General features: G+C 44.0%; 1 protein-coding gene across 1 annotated transcript; it reads right to left on the reverse strand.

Moving 5' to 3' along the window:
* Window positions 1–187: 187 nt before the first annotated feature.
* LOC110486284 (tubulin gamma-1 chain) lies at window positions 188–16,574 on the reverse strand. The gene is made up of 11 exons (XM_021557749.3): window positions 16,344–16,574; window positions 16,034–16,146; window positions 11,837–12,004; window positions 11,570–11,638; window positions 9,367–9,446; window positions 8,985–9,111; window positions 8,116–8,202; window positions 6,306–6,455; window positions 2,367–2,519; window positions 1,913–2,074; window positions 188–1,533 (listed from the first exon to the last, which is right to left on the reverse strand). The coding sequence occupies exons 1-11, from the start codon at window positions 16,390–16,392 to the stop codon at window positions 1,336–1,338; spliced, it is 1,356 nt and encodes a 451-aa protein (XP_021413424.1). The 5' UTR covers window positions 16,393–16,574; the 3' UTR covers window positions 188–1,335.
* Window positions 16,575–16,674: the final 100 nt, after the last annotated feature.

A 16,674-nucleotide genomic window follows, 5' to 3' on the forward strand; every position in this document is an offset into this window, starting at 1 on the left:
GACAGATTTCTAAAATCTCTCCTTCTGAACAGTCAGCGTCTTAGGTTGACACAATGGACTTGACCTGCTTGACCGAGCGGGCATCGCTGAGTGAGCCTGCATTTCTTTCAGGTAATGAGGCCTGAAGTAGCGTAGTAGAATTTGATGGCGGGGGGGGGGGGGTGTATTAGCACACAGACACTCCAGGTGAGTTGTAAAGCTTTATCTAGCATTCTTTTGTGGACCCTTGAAAAGCTTTGAAGCGGGCATTTTCAGAATACAAAGACTAACTGCTAAGGACTGCATATGATGCAGTAATGAACAAGTACCACTTTATCCTAATAGTTTTACAATTATTTATATGAACAGCAGCATACAGCTCACACTTAAGTCCACCAATGGCAATGAAGAATATTCTCATAAAAAAAATAAAAGAAATTCACAACACAAAGCTCAACATGAAAAGTATATACATCTGGATGGCTACAAAAAAAGGAAAACTGTAGATGCGATTTAACTTGATGCACGTAGAGAAAGTATGGATTTACACTCCGGCACCAGAGTAGAGAAGTAGGCTGTCCTCTGCAATAACAATGACCATTGCCATACTTTGGAAACAGACGTTTTGGTTTAAGTGTGTGTTGGGAAGTACATACGGGACAGCAGCAACTGATCCGAGGCCTATTGACTACCCTGTCAGAGCTTGATCATCATGGGCTCTGGTATCATAAACCTTTCAGAAATGTACAAAGACAATAGTCACACCAGGCATTTTATTCCATTCCCCCGTCAAGGACACTCGCGTGTTTCTCCGGCTGGTATGTTAGTCGGTGTGACTGCAAAAGGAACAGCACAAAAGCAGAGTAGTACTACACAGTATAAAAATAGTGCCAAACGAGGATACGAGTTCTGATGTAGAATTCCAAATCAACCCTTAACCACCGGGCACAATATTATACATTCCACCTGTCAAGAGAACAAGATGGAGCTGATACCCATTTGATCCTTTCAGATCTACTATCCATGAAGTGTCTCGTGGCAGGGGTCGTTTTGGAATCCTGCATGAGAGAGAGAAAGACTATTCATAACCATCAGTGGGGATTGGATACAGGCACACAGATTGAAGCGTTGTTTTAACTCCCAAACAGAGCTTAAGGACAGAAGAGGGAAGAAAAGCAGCAGGGATGAACTTGAACACTTTTCTCCATAGGGATGGGGCAGGTGTCACAGGAGGCAACTAGCTCAGCCCCATCTTTCCCTGGTTGGGCTGTAGAGGGGGACCAGACCCATGTCATGTGACAGGGGTGTCTGAGGGAGGGACCCATGTCATGTGACGGGTGTATATCTCATCTGTCCTCACTGCTCCTGAGTTCCCCAGGAGATGTAGTCAGGCCGCGTGGCAGCACTGTACTCGTCGATGAGCTGCTGCACCACCTCGCGGGAGTTGTCCAGCTCGTCAAAGTTTTCCTTGAAGATGTCTTCCTTGCGGAACTGCTCCAGGAAGGCCTCGCGCTTTCGCAGTTTGTCGTACTGCTTGCAAGTCCGCTCGAACAGCTGCAACGGAGGAAGAGAAGAGAAAGGGTATCCAGTGAACTTGTAGCAGTGAATACATTACATAATACATATACCTCATATTAGTCACTTTCTGCCCACTCCCTCAGTTGCTGACTGTGTGTTAGGAGGATACAGAAAACTCTTATCACCAACCCATGAAGTGTTTTGCCATTGAAATGTTAGCTAAGGATTATAGTTTTGTCACCTTTTAAAATATTTTTGCACAAGGTAACCTACTCCAAGTAGCCACCCTACTCCAAGTAGGCACCCTACTCCAAGTAGCCACCCTACTCCAAGTAGCCACCCTACTCCAAGTAGCCACCCTACTCCAAGTAGCCAACCTTTAGAACCTGTAATGAGAATGAGGGTCGGAGCTTACACAGGAGATGCTGGTGTGATTGGCCATCATCAGGCCGCTGACGCGGTGGGCGGAAGGTAGGTACGGGGACTTCCTGGACAAAGCCACCTGGATGCTGGCTGGACCCCAGGGGATGAAACTGGCCAGCTTACGCTCTCGGATCCTCTGCAGGCTCTTGTGGACCTGCACTCACACAAAGAGGAATTGTATCAACTTATGGAAAGTATTGATATTGCAAAAACTATTTGGACCAATATGTTTAACACACAGCACCACAAGGACATTACAATATCCACTTGGCCTTCAGCCATCTCCTTTATAACATCCAAATTAAGCAGAGTCAGCAGCTCATGAACTAATACTGAACTTTTTTTAAATGTCATCCGTAGTTAAAGACAACGGTTTTTATTTTATTTTAAAACATTGAGCACTGAGCTAGCACACATTCTCATGCTAAATATACACACGCACACACCTGGGTGGGGTCCACCTCTCCCTGGATGATGTTGAGGATGGCAATGTAGCAGTGGTTGGTCTGTCTGTCCCTGCCCGTGGACACCATGACATTCTTGGGCTGCAGCAGCCTCCGCATCACATCCAGCACGGTGGTCTTCCTCACACTGGCCACCTGGGAGAGAAACAAAGGAGAGGGCATGTATAAGCACGCATATTCATAAGTGACAGGAATGCTTTGTTCACTAAAATGTTTTTAAAAGAAGATGATAGTTGGATAACTCAGTCAAGATCTGTGTTTTCAAGAACAGAGATTAAACTAAACTTGCTTTAACTCTTTAAAAAGTGTTTTTGTCTTCGTGGTAGTAGTTTAAAAAAAGGTTTACTTTACTATTTAAAGCAGAGCAGTTACATATAGTCAAAGTGTAATGCAATAAAATTATTGTTCTGATCACTTGGATGGAGTTGACATGGTAGTCTGTTACTTTGGATTGTGGGGCAGTTCGATCACAAAAATGTCTAAACTACAGTTGTTGGTTGTGAAAACTAAAAAGACAGACAAGCCAAAATGGTCTTCTGTCAGAATATGGGGGGAAAAAACAGCATGTGGACAACACTCTTAGGAAAGCAACTGGGTTTCAGATAAATACATGTACAATTTACTTTTGTAAAACATTCCGTGTAAATTAAGTTGGATTTTAGTTGAATGATGTAATGATTAGAAACTTCTAGGGGAGAGAAGTAAGATGGTGCATCTAGTGACGACAGCTCTTTAAACGTAGTTTGATGGTAGTTGAGCTACGTAGAACAGGTTTGTATCTAGACCTACTAATAGCTAGCTGTAGTTCTAATAAACCAACTCTTCAGGCTGACAGTGAAGTCGGAAAAGTGCATTTCTTGAAGAAAATGTGGTGCACTTCCTAGCTTGTTTTGGAGTATGTATGGTTTTGAAATACGTTATAGCAGTGCTGGTGTCCGCAGTAGTAATGTTGGGGACTGGTTGTAGTTGAACAAGTAGCTAAATGAAAGGTTAGGATACCCTGAACATGTCAAAGTCGGTTTGGTGTCTCTAGCTTGAATGGTTCAATAGTTACTGTTCAAATCACATCCAATTGCATTTGTCACATGCGCCGAATACAACAGGTGTAGTAGACCTTTCAGTGAAATGCTTACTTACAAGCCCTTAGCCAACAATGCAGTTTTAGGAAAAGGACCCCAAAAAAAGTAAGAAATAAAACAAATAATTAAAGAGCAGCAGAAAAATAACAATAGCGAGGCTATATACAGAGGGGGCTCGGTCATAGTGTGGTTAGTCGAGGTAATTGAGGTAATATGTACATGTAGGTAGAGTTATTAAAGTGACTATACATAGATAATAACAGAGTAGCAGCAGCGTAAAAGAGGGGGTGGCAATGCAAATAGTCTGGGTGACCATTTGATTAGATGTTCGGGAGTCTTATGGCTTGGGGATAGAATCTGTTTAGAAGCCTCTTGGACCTGGACCTGGTGCTCCGGTACCGCTTGCCGTGCGGTAGCAGAGAGAACAGTCTATAACTAGGGTGGCTGGAATCTGACAATTTTTAGGGCGTCCTCTGACACCGCCTTGTATAGAGGTCCTGGATGGCAGGAAGCATGGCCTCGGTGATGTACTGGGCCGTACGCACTACCCTCTATAGTGCCTTGCGGTCGGAGACCAAGCAGTTGCCATACCCGGCAATTATGCAACCCGTCAGGATGCTCTTGATGGTGCAGCTGTAGAAACTTTTGAGGATCTGAGGACCCATGCCAAGTCTTTTCAGTCCCCTAAGGGGGAATGGGTTTTATCATGCACTCTTCACGACTGTCTTGGTGTGCTTGGACCATGTTAGTTTGTTGGTGATGTGGACACCAAGGAACTTGAAGCTCTCAACCTGCTCCACTACAGCCCTGTTGATGAGAATGGGGGTGTGCTCGGTCCTCCTTTTCCTGTAGTCCACAAATCATCTCCTTTGTCTTGATCACATTGAGGGAGAGGTTGCTGTTCTTGCCCCACACGGTCAGGTCTCTGATCTCCTCCCTATAGGCTGTCTCGTCATTGTCGGTGATATGGCCTACCACTGTTGTGTCATCGGCAAACTTAATGATGGTGTTGGAGTCGTGCCTGGTCGTGCAGTCATGAGTGAACAGGGAGTACAGGAGGGGACTGAGCACACACACCTGAGGGGCCCCTGTGTTGAGCATCAGTTTGACGGATGTGTTGTTACCTACCCTTACCACCTGGAGTAAGGGTCAGGAAGTCCAGAAGTCCAGTTGCAGAGGGAGGTGCTTAGTCCCAGGGTCCTTAGCTTAGTGATGAGCTTTGAGGGCACTATGGTGTTGAACGCTGAGCTGCAGTCAATGAATAGCATTCTCACATAGGTGTTCCTTTTGTCCAGGTGTGAAAGGGCAGTGTGGAGTGCAATAGAGATTGCATCATCTGTGGATCTGTTGGGGCGGTATCCAAATTGGAGTGGGTCTAGGGTTTCTGGGATAATGGTGTTGATGTCAGCTATGACCAGCCTTTCAAAGCATTTCATGGCTACAGACGTGAGCGCTACGTGTTGGTAGTCATTTAGGCAAGTTACCTTAGTGTTCTTGGGCACAGGGACTATGGTGGTCTGCTTGAAACATGTTGGTATTACGGACTGGGACAGGGAGAGGTTGAACATGTCAGTGAAGACACTTGCCAGTTGGACAGCGCATGCTCGGAGTACACATCCTGAATGTCTTACCTCACATTGCGGAGAGCGTGATCACACAGTCGTCCAGAACAGCTGATGCTCTCATGCATGTTTCAGTGTTACTTGCCTCGAAGCGAGCATGGAGTAATTTAGCTCGTCTGGTATGCTCGTGTCACTGGGCAGCTCTCGCCTGTGATTCCCTTTGTAGTCTGTAATAGTTTGCAAGCCCTGCCACATCCGACGAGCTTCGAAGCCGGTGTAGTACGATTTTATCGTAGTCCTGTATTGACGCTTTGCCTGTTTGGTGGTTTGTCAGAGGGCATAGCATCTCATAAGCTTCCGGGTTAGAGCCCCACTCCTTGAAAGCGGCAGCTCTACCCTTTAGCTCAGTGCGGATGTTGCCTGTAATCAATGGGGACGACATCATCGATGCACTTATTGATGAAGCCAGTTGGATAGTTATTTTATGCAAATGTATATGACTATAGTTGATAAATCTTTGAAAGAATAGGATAGTTAGGATAGCCAGAATTGTGTAAGTTGGTGTTGTTGATTAATTGGCCAAGCAGCAGGACCACTGAATGGCTACCTCTGTATTCTTATGGCTCTCGTTCAAACCCATGTTCTTTTATGCACATTTTAAAATGGTTATAGTTTAAAAAGTATATATAGTATTTGGAGTTAATAGCTTAAGCGGTGAAAGAGATTGGTAAAACAAAATCACAAATTCGAGACCTTTCTAGACTACGCTCTAACTTTTTGTCTAAGTTGTTGGCAAAGTGGTCAAAATAGCAGATTTTTGTCAAAAGATGCATTGTATTACAGTGAATGTTGGAAGTGACGTTACAATAAGGAGCTCTAGAATCTTGAAAAAAGTCCCATTAAAGTGAATGAAAAAATGTTGTTTCAAAAGTATAATTTGTTTTTAAAAAGTTGGATGCAAGCACACCATTCCAGACCAGTCTTCACATTTTAAAGTTTGAATGGCGTTTCTAGCCTAAATGGTGTAAGAGTAGCAATGCAGAAGAATAATAATAAAAATCAAGTTTGATGAAGACATCAGTGTTTTGGAAAAAACAAGCGCCGACTGGGTTGTATTTTTTTGAACGGTCATCCAATCGCAATTCCAAGTCAGAAACTCTGCCATCTTTATAGAGGTCCAACTTTCAGACCTGAAGATCACGGACGTCATGATTTTTTCAGAGTTTTTAGGTGTCTTGAAAGCACCAAGACGTACTACGCGGTCACTGTGAACTACTTACCGATTGGTCAGTGGTGAGCGGTGTGTAGCCAGTCATGAGGAAGTGAAGGCGGGGCGTGGGGATGAGAGAGGCGATCAGACCAATCAGGTCGTTGTTCATGTATCCAGGGTAACGCAGGGTGGTTGTGCTGGCTGACATGATGGTGGAAACCTGTGGAGAGAAAAAAAAACTTTAGTTGACATAATTACTTGTGGCTGTTTTTATTTCCGTAATCTTGTCAATTTCTGTCGGGCAATCACCAGGAGTGTACAGTGGTCATAAGAAATGAAGCCTATATGACAGGGATCATCACCTAGATTCAGCCGCGGGACAATCTTTTCATGAGTGGGTGGTCAGGGAGCCGGAAAATATTTACAAATCATTTGTAGACTGCAAATTGACTGCAAGAAGCCCAAACAGATAAAATATTTCAAACCTTGCTTACATTTGTATACGATCACATATACAGTATGGTCTCTATGGCAGTCAGCGTCAGAGAACACTTTGGAACAGATTTCCAAAATTAAAATCACTTGGGGCTGATTTGCTGGTGTTTTTACAGTATTTAATGTTTTAAAAAAAGACATGCTATATGAGATTGTATGGTTAGAAGGTTAGCCTAGAGAGGGGTATAAAGGGCTGCCACAATTACTGTATGAACAACGGTTATGGATGAAGACTGTCATGAAAATAAATAACCGGCATAACCGTTTAAATATTATTGGGGGGTGGAATGAACAGCTGACTGAAGACGGAATGGCCGGGCATTCGTGAGGCCGAGTCCGTTTCTACAGTAACATGGACTCTTAACAACGTGATGAAACTGCTGTTCCTTGCTGAAACAAGCAAGGAGTTGCCTAGACAGTGTCCCCCTCCCTGCAGCGGCACATATAGAAATATAATGAATAGAACAGACTAGGCACCTCTCACCCTGGAAATTTGACTGGTAAACTCATGGGTACACTCGCAACGGCTGCCTGGTATTGTGATACAATACTTTTCATGGTAATGTAGAATGTTCATTCAAATGATTTTAACTGATGTGGCTCATGCAATGGAATGTAGTTTTTGTAATGTCAGTTGAGTTGAATCAACAAATCACAGCACATTTTGACAGGTACACTTCCTGCTTTTACTTCCTCCTTTGTTCCTACGGGGACACTCGCAATAGCCGCCAGTCCACCCATTATGCCACCATTGAATGGGGACGCCCGTTCTATTCATTCTATTTCTATGGCAGCACATGCAGTCAGGAGCAGAGGAAAGGGGAATTTTAAAAAAAATATATAAATTATAATAATAATATAACATTTGACCAGTTATTACGGTGTCCGAGTTCATTTGTGTGGCCAACTAGTCATCCAAATCCCATGACCGCCACAGCCCTAGGGATATAGACATATTTGACCACAATTTTGTTTTTTAAACAATCACTGGGTGTTCATTCAACAATAATTGCTAGGGAGTGTGAGATCCTGTTTGACAGCTAAAGTGTGAGGAGTAACTAGTCTAACTAGTTAGTCAGACTGTCCTGAGGTTTGAACAAACAGTGTGAGGTTTACCTCACGCATACACGCTCTCTGTGTTCGCCTAATCACATCTGGGTCACAACTAGTAGGCTATAAACAGTAGCCTGGTCACAGTTCAGTTTGTGTCGTATTACCGACTTGGCAAGACAGCACAAACAGATCTGGGACCAGGCTATCAAAAGGCCTCTGTACAGAAACACTTTCTCCTCTCGGGGGTCTGGTGATCTAGAACCTGGATATTGAGAACACCACTAGGGAAGGAGGTGGAGCTTGCACCTGAGTGGCAGGTGTCAATCACTCACCAGCTGGTTGATCTGGGAGAAGGAGGGGTTCTGGATGTGCAGCCTGTCGGTGGCGATGCGGTTCAGAGCAGTGTTGTCCAGTACCACCTGACACACACAAGTCAAAAAGAGAAACAGAATGAGAGGGATGTGTAGACATGAGGTCAGAAGATTGACATTTCCACAGAAAGACAGCAATAGGGAGGTTTGACTTTAGAATTAGGGGAAACAGAGGCAAGAGAGAGATGCTGTGTGGTAGAGACTAGTTAACAGTGGGCTGTGATCCAATCCTCCAGTCTGTCTTGATGGGTAAAGCAGAGTAGACAGTGTGCTGCTGTGTGAAGACTGAAGCATTGAGGCACACACTGTGCGTCACTAACAGGGGAACCAATTCTTCTCCACATAGATTCTATTAGCTGTGGGGCTAACCCAATAAGCCTGTGTAGAGGCCCTTGCGTAAACTCCTGCAGGAGGAAGTAGATATTGGAGAGGAGAAACATTAGGCCATCAGAGCATCTCGGGAACTAATACAATCATCAATCCCAGGCAGCAAAGATGTAATCATCCAGAGATGTAAATGTCCACCAACATCGCCTCATTACCAGTCATACACACCAGCAGCCAGGGAAGAATCAACAACAAGACAGCGTGGAACTGGCACGTCTTGTCTTCATTATTTATTTTTCTAAATCACATTTTAACGGCACAAGGGGACATTCTCGAAAAAATGACCATGCAACATCAGAGTTTATGTGCATGGATTTGATTCCAGGAAAGAACATTTTGTCTATTCCCCACACAACGCTAGCCAGACGAAGGCAAAAAGCACAGATGAGAGAGGATGAGTGTGTGTGTGTGTGTCTACAGATGTGTGTGTATTTCTTGCTCACCACACAGTCTGCGTTCTGGGTGAGCCTCTTGAGTGTGAGCAGTGAGTTGTAGGGCTGCACCACCACATCGCTCATCTCATCCTGGTTAGGAAACACAGAGTAGGTCTGCACCAGCTTCTTAGGGTACCTGGCCAACACACACAGGAAGAAAATAGAAAAGTAGCACACACCAGATCACAGAAAAACATCCAACAGTGGAAAACTAAAAGGTGCCCCCAGGGAGAGAATATTATCTCTCCAATGGAGGCTGGGACAATTATGGTTACAATTAGGAGAGAGTTTCTACTTCATCAATTATAAAAGTCTACTAACTTTACAGCAGTCAAACAGAAAGAGTAGAAATTCAGCCTCCCTGTGTGTGTGTGTGTGTGTGTGTTGAGACCTGTCATTGAGCCTCTCCAGCAGGTAGGATCCCAGTCCGGATCCGGTTCCCCCAGCGATGGAGTGACAAAGGACAAAACCCTGCAACAGAGAAACAGAACCATCGTAATTCCTTAATTCCACTGCTCTGGGTGAAAAGATTAAAACGTCTCCAATTTTTGGGCCATCCAGACAAACGAGCAATTTCCTCTGGCTCAGTGCGTCACTACCCCTCGCATATTTCCTGACAGCTGACACCCCTACGATTCTATTGATGCGTGTCTCATCTCGATATGATATTCACACAGGGATTTAAAACTCCCAACACGAAAATACAATACAAAAGCATTTCGTAGAATTGAAACCACTTTCTCTTGGTAGAAACACACCACTTTCTCTTGGTAGAAACAAACCACTTTCTCCTGGTAGAAACACCCACTTTCTCTTGGTCACAGCTGGACTAAATCAGTTTGTGCTCACAGCTTAAAGATGGTGTGACGTAGTCGGTGGGCATTTGAGTGGCGTCTGTGCGTTGCTCAGAGGACACAGGGCAGAATATTATCTGTCTAGTTCTATGAAATTCCTATTTTTTATTTAACCAGTTCAATTTTGTACTGTTACTAAATATTATATCTATTTTACAGTTATAAGGAAAGTAAAATCCTATAGTTAGTCATTTTATAATTTGATTGTTACTATATTTAGAAAGCACATCAGTCATTTCAAGCCCTATTCATCAACTTTTGTTGAATAGGAACTACATCACATACACTGAGTGTCCAAAACATTAAGAACACCTGCTCTTTCCATGACATAGACTGACCAGGTGAATCCAGGTGAAAGCTATGATCCCTTATTGATGCCACGTGCTAAATCCACTTCAATCACTGTAGAGGAAGGGGAGGAGACAGGTTAAAGAAGGCTTTTTAAGCCTTGAGACACGGATTGTATGTGTGCCAGTCAGAGGGTGAATTTGCAAGACAAAAAAATGTAAGTGCTTTTGAATGGGGTATGGTAGTAGGTGCCAGGGACACCGGTTTGTGTCTAGAACACTGCTGGGTTTTTCACGCTCAACAGTTTCCTGTGTAGATCAAGAATGGTCTACCACCCAAAGGACATCCAGCATCCCTGTGGAACGCTTCCAACATCTTGTAGAGTCCATGCCCCAACGAATCGAGGCTGTTCTGAGGGCAACTCAATAATAGGAAGGTGTTCCTAATATTTAGTATACTCAGTGTATATTTAATATTTTCATCATATTTTGAATATGTACTTGTTACCGCAAAAGTGACTACACCTGAGAAATGTATAACTATTTATACCAGAAAGGTGAGATTTTAATCTTTACTAGCATTACTAGTTGTTTATGGCCCTCTCATGATAAATTATTACTTTTGAGTATGTCTATTTAGGCAGAAATCTACATTTTAGATTACATCCATCAGGTTAAGTAGTAGTATTTATTGTACTGTGCCAGTATATACGACATGTGTTCACGCCTCCCACTCTCCACCCAGCCTGGAGGTGGGAGGGCAGGCCAACCCCACAAGTAGGCTCTCTCCTTCGCCTAGGCAGCCATGTAATACCTGCCTTCTACTCCAGTCCAGCTATTACCACCCAACACGGCATGCCACACACTCTCTCACACACACCCTCTCAAATGCATGTCCACACACTCTAAATAATAATGTGGGGTCATAAAGAGTAGGGGCAACAGAAATTACACAGACTTCTATGGGGAAAGTCATGTTGTTTTAAGGGAGGCAACCTTACAGTGGCAGTTGAGGAACTTTTTTTTTTTTTTTTGCAAAAGGCTTGAAATAACAGCATTTACTAGTTTTTAGATGACATGTGTGGGCTCCCATTTTATGTGTACTCTCTATTAAGGTTAGCCATTATAAGTCGCCAAAGAAAGCATGCTTTCCACCACAGCACAACTGAAGGGAAAGAGGGAAAAAAAGAACCGAAAAACATATATTCCTTTCACACGTCAGTCAGTTACATATGGAGACAATCAGGAAGTGTTTCACTCTGGATAGTCCCCTCCAATTTTCAGTTTCTCCCTCCAATGTTCTCCTCACGTGAGGCAGGATATGCAGTCAGTGCAGTGTGTGTATGAGACGGGAGAATTGTTGGAATGCTTCCAAACTCAGGCCTGCTGACTCCTTAGCTTTCACCCCATACGCTCTGTGGACCAATCAGAGACTGAGAAAGAGTGGGCTTGCCTCCAAGCTGTCGCTGCCGTCCGCCTCTCTGTCGATGATATCGAAGATCTCCTCGTGGATTTTCTCACCCTGCAAACGACAAGACATGCATTATTCCAGATAGTTATATGGGTGAATGTAGTTACTAAAGAATTATAACAACAACATAGCCAAACTTCTACTAGATATGCATTATTCGCCTCAAGGCTAAAGCTTTTATTCTCTACATGGACCCTGTCCTTTAGCCTCTGGCCCAGCTACAACCAACAACATGGTCCACATAGTCACCTGCGAGAAGCCGCTGGCCCAGTTGTTCCCTGCACCTCCTCCGTGCTCCGACAGGTAGATGTTCTCTGGGTTGTACAGGTTGGCGTAGGGGGAGTTGAGGATAGAGTGGATCACCCTGGGCTCCAGATCCAACAAAACAGCACGGGGGATGTAATGTTCATCGTCTGCCTGCGGACCATATAGAGAGAGAGGTAAGGCTTACTCCTACTTGATGCACAGAAAGCAAAGCATACACAATAATAATAGTAGTTTGGTGACTACCTACGGCACCCGATGTCACAGGAAGGCCAAAAAGAGCATCAAGGACATCAAACACCCCGAGCCACGGCCTGTTCACCCCGCTATCGTCCAGAAGGCGAGGTCAGTACAGGTGTATCAAACCTGGGACCGAGAGACTGACAAACAGCTTCGATCTTAAGGCCATCAGACTGTTAAATAGCCATCACTAGCCGGCATCCACCTGATTACACAACCCTGCACCTTGGAGGCTGCTGCCCTATATACAGACTTGGAATCACTTGCCACTTTAATAACGTTTACTCATCTCATATGTATATACTGTATTCTATTCTACTGTATTTCAGTCAATGCCACTCCGACATTGCTCAATCTAATATTCATATAATTCTCAATTCCATTCTTTCACTTTTAGATGTGTGTTGGAGCTAGGAACACAAACATGTCTACAACTGCAATAACATCCGCTAAACGTGTGTATGTGACCAATAATATTTGATCGCAGTAACATGGTGAACGCTGACTGCCATAAATTATTAGACTGCTCCATCTAGTGGGGAATAAATGGTACAGTCCGTGATGCACGCTGTCCATTTCGTTTGCTGTCAATACAGCAGCTGCTGCACCGCATCATTAGTTTTTATTTCTAACTAGGCAAGTCAGTTAAGATCAAATTGTTATTTACAATGAGGACCTACCAAAAGGCATCCTGCGGGGACGGGGGCTGGGATTTAAAAAAAGATCTAAAATAAAAATATAGGACAAAACACACATCACGACAAGACACACCACATAAAGACATAAGACAACAACACAGCATGGCAGCAACACATGACAACAAAGCATGGTAGTAACACAACATAACAACATGGTAGCAACACAACATGGCAGCAGCCAAACATGGTAGCAGCACAAAACATGATACAGACATTATTGGGCACAGACAACAGCACAAAGTGCAAAAAGGTAGAGACAACAATACATCATGCGAAGCAGCCACAACTGTCAGGAAGAGTGTCAATTATTGAGTCTTAGAATTAAGAGATACAACTGTCCAGTTTGAGTGTTTGTTACAGCTCGTTCCAGTCGCTAGCTGTAGCGAACTGAAAAGAAGAGCGACCCAGGAATGTGTGTGCTTTGGGGACCTTTAACAGAAAGTGACTGGCAGAACGGGTGTTGTATGTGAAGGATGACGGCTGCAGTAGATATCTCAGATAGGGGGGAGTGAGGCCTAAGAGGGTTTTATAAATAAGCATCAACCAGTGGGTTTTGCGATGGGTATACAGAGATGCCCAGTTTACAGAGGAGTATAGACTGCAGTGATGTGTCCTATAAGGAGCATTGGTGGCAAATCTGATGGCCGAATGGTAAAGAACATCTAGCCGCTCGAGAGCACCCGTACCTGCCGATCTATAAATTACGTCTCTGTAATCTAGCATGGGTAAGATGGTCATCTGAATCAGGGTTAGTTTGGCACCTGGGGTGAAAGAGGAGCGATTACGATAGAGGAAACCAAGTCTAGATTTATCAGAGCTGCAGGCTAAGGTTAAGTGCTGAGAGAAGGACAGTGTACCGTCTAGCCTTACTCCCAAGTAATTGTATGAGGTGACTACCTCAAGCTCTAAACCCTCAGAGGAAGTAATCACACCTGTGGGGAGAGGGGCATTCTTCTTACCAAACCACATGACCTTTGTTTTGGAGGTGTTCATAAGTTTAAGAGCAGAGAAAGCTTTGTTGTAGAGCATTTAACACAAAATCTGGGGAGGGGCCAGCTGACTATAAGACTATCATCTGCGTATAAATGGATGAGAGAGCTTCCTACTGCCTGAACTATGTTGTTGATGTACATTGAAAAGAGCGTGTGGCCTACAATAGAGCCTTGGGGCACTGCCATGGTGACAGGCAGTGGCTAAGACAACAGATGTTCTGACTTTATACACTGCACTCTTTGAGAGAGGTAGTTAGCAAACCAGGCCAAAGACCCCTCGGAGATACCAATACTCCATGGCCGGCCCACAAGAATGGAATGGTCTACCGTATCAAAAGCTTTGGCCAAGTCAATAAAAATAGCAGCACAACATTGCTTAGAATCAAGGGCAATGGTGACATCATTGAGGACCTTTAAGGTTGCAGTGACACATCCACAACCTGAGCGGAAACAAGATTGCATACCATAGAGAATACTATAGACATCAAGAAAGCCAGTCAGTTGATTATTGACAAGTTTTTCCAACACTTTTGATATACAGGGCAAAATAGAAATAGGCCTATAACATTTAGGATCAGCTTGATCTCCCCTTTAAATAAAGGACACGCCGTGGCTGCCTTCCAAGCAATGGGAACATCCTCAGAGAGGAGAGACAGGTTAAAAAGGTTGGAGGCAACGATAGGGACAGCAACCTTAAAGATGAAAGGGTCTAAACCATTTGACCCAGATGTTTTTTGGGGGTCAAGTTTTATGAGCTCCTTTAGCAACTCAGACTCAGTGACCACCAGCAGGGGAAAAAAAGAGGGCGGCGCATCGGGGCTAGTAGCATTAGAAGGGGTGGGAGATGAGGAAATGTTGGACGGGCAAGGAGGCATGGCTGAGTCAAATAGGAATCCTGACTTAAGGAAGTGATTAAAGAGCTTAGCCATGTGCTCCTTGTCAGTAACAACCACATCAACATTAAGGGACATGGGCAGCTGTGAGGAGGAGGGTTTATTCTCCTGGTCTTTAACCGTTTTCCAGAAGTTCTTGGGGTTAGACCCAGAGAGAACTTCTCCTTAAACTTAAACTTTGGCCTTCCAGATAGCCTGAGTGCACATATTTCTCATTTGCCTGGACGAGAGCCCGTCAGTCCGAGCATTTCACCAAATGGAATTCTTGAGGTGGAGTAAGTCTACAAGATCACAGTCAAACCAGGGGCTGAACCGGTTTTAATTCTCATTTTCTTTATGGGTGAGCATTTGTTAACAATACCACTGAAAATATCAAAAAAGAAGGTCCAAGCATCTTCGACAGAGGGTATCAAGCGGATTCTACACCAATTTACAGAGGCCAGGTCGTGAAGGAAGGCTTGCTCATTAAAGTTTTTTAGCAAGCGTCAGGTTGTTTCACTGAGCAACCATTACAAACACAGGCTGTAAAACAGTGATCACTAAGGTCATTACAGAAAACACCAGATACCTATTGGGATGATTTGTGAAGATAACATCAAGGAGAGTAGCCTTTTCTGTGTGTTTGGAGTCATACCTTGTGAGATTGGTAATAATCTGAGAAAGATTTCAGGTGTCACATTGCTTTAGGACTTGGTCAGGTGGTTTAAGCATATCCCAGTTTAGGTCACCTAGCAGGACAAATTCAGACTTAGTGTAAGGGGTCATGAGAGAGCAGGTAGGGTACAGGCCAGTGTTGATGGTGGCCCATAACACCCAGTAACAGTCAACAAAGAGTTATTTCAAAGTTCAATGCTAAAAACCAGCAAATCCAATTGTTTGGGGACAGACTTGGTGGAGACAGCCGAGCACTGAAGGTGTTCGTTGGTAAAGAATGCCACTCCACCACCTTTGGAAGATCTGTCTTTTAAATTATTTTCTTCTTTTTTTTACCTATATTTAACTTTCCCTGTCTGTGTTGTCAGTGGATAACTGTCATGTCCTGTACTTTAGTTTGAAGCCAAATCTAGCAACCTGCCAAACCCACATCAGGACCAATAGACAGAGAGGCAAGGATTCCCTCTAGTCTATCGCCCTTTCTCAATTAATATTTTCTTGACTCTTCACATCCTTGCTCCTCGTTTCCTTCTCAAAACACATTGGAGAAGACGGTTTGAGGGGACCTTGAAACTTCTCCAATACGGTTGAGAAGGATACAACAAGGTGATAAGATGCGATGCCTACACGCACTCTCTCCCCATGGCTCCATATCCGGGATAGGAACCTGACCCACTTATCTAGCTAGCTAATGATGTTCTGTACCTGATAGAAGAAGACATCCTTCCTGTCAGTGCCCTCTGTGGCGAACTCCTCCACAATCCCCTCCGGACTGATGCCATGCTCTGCACAGAGTTGTTTCCAAAACTCAAAACCAACTGCAATGGAGTGGAAATAAGATGCATTTAATTACAACACCAAACCCATGCATGATACGTACATGTCTAGTAGTTGTTATTTTACTACTAGCCTAGCTGTTTGGCTAGCATTGCCATGCCCACAGTTGTTAACGTTAGGTATATGTACTAACGTTAGCTAGCTAATAATTTGTAGCAGGGGAAAGACTTCACCGTACTTTGGTTTCCACATTGGCCAAGTTGAAGTGTTATGATTTCTCGGGGCATATTCCTTTTTTAGTAGATCCCCTACCAGCGAAGTCTATAATCGGAGAGACTGCTGTCTAACCGACCACTGTATTAATCTTGCTGACCTGGCTGCTGCTTCCCGCTTGGAAATACCGCATAAATGGAGTCACAACGCCAAACTGCATTTGCGACAATGCGCATGCTCACATTCTTCTTCTTCTACAATATTACGGCGTTCCGCAAACACAGTTCATTGGGGCATGCCGCCACCTACTGTACTGGATTGTGTAGTCATTCACAGTTTACAGAATAATGAATAAA

Source organism: Oncorhynchus mykiss, chromosome 13 (assembly GCF_057628025.1).
Source record: "Oncorhynchus mykiss isolate SJ-2025 chromosome 13, ASM5762802v1, whole genome shotgun sequence".
Classification (NCBI taxonomy): domain Eukaryota; kingdom Metazoa; phylum Chordata; class Actinopteri; order Salmoniformes; family Salmonidae; genus Oncorhynchus; species Oncorhynchus mykiss.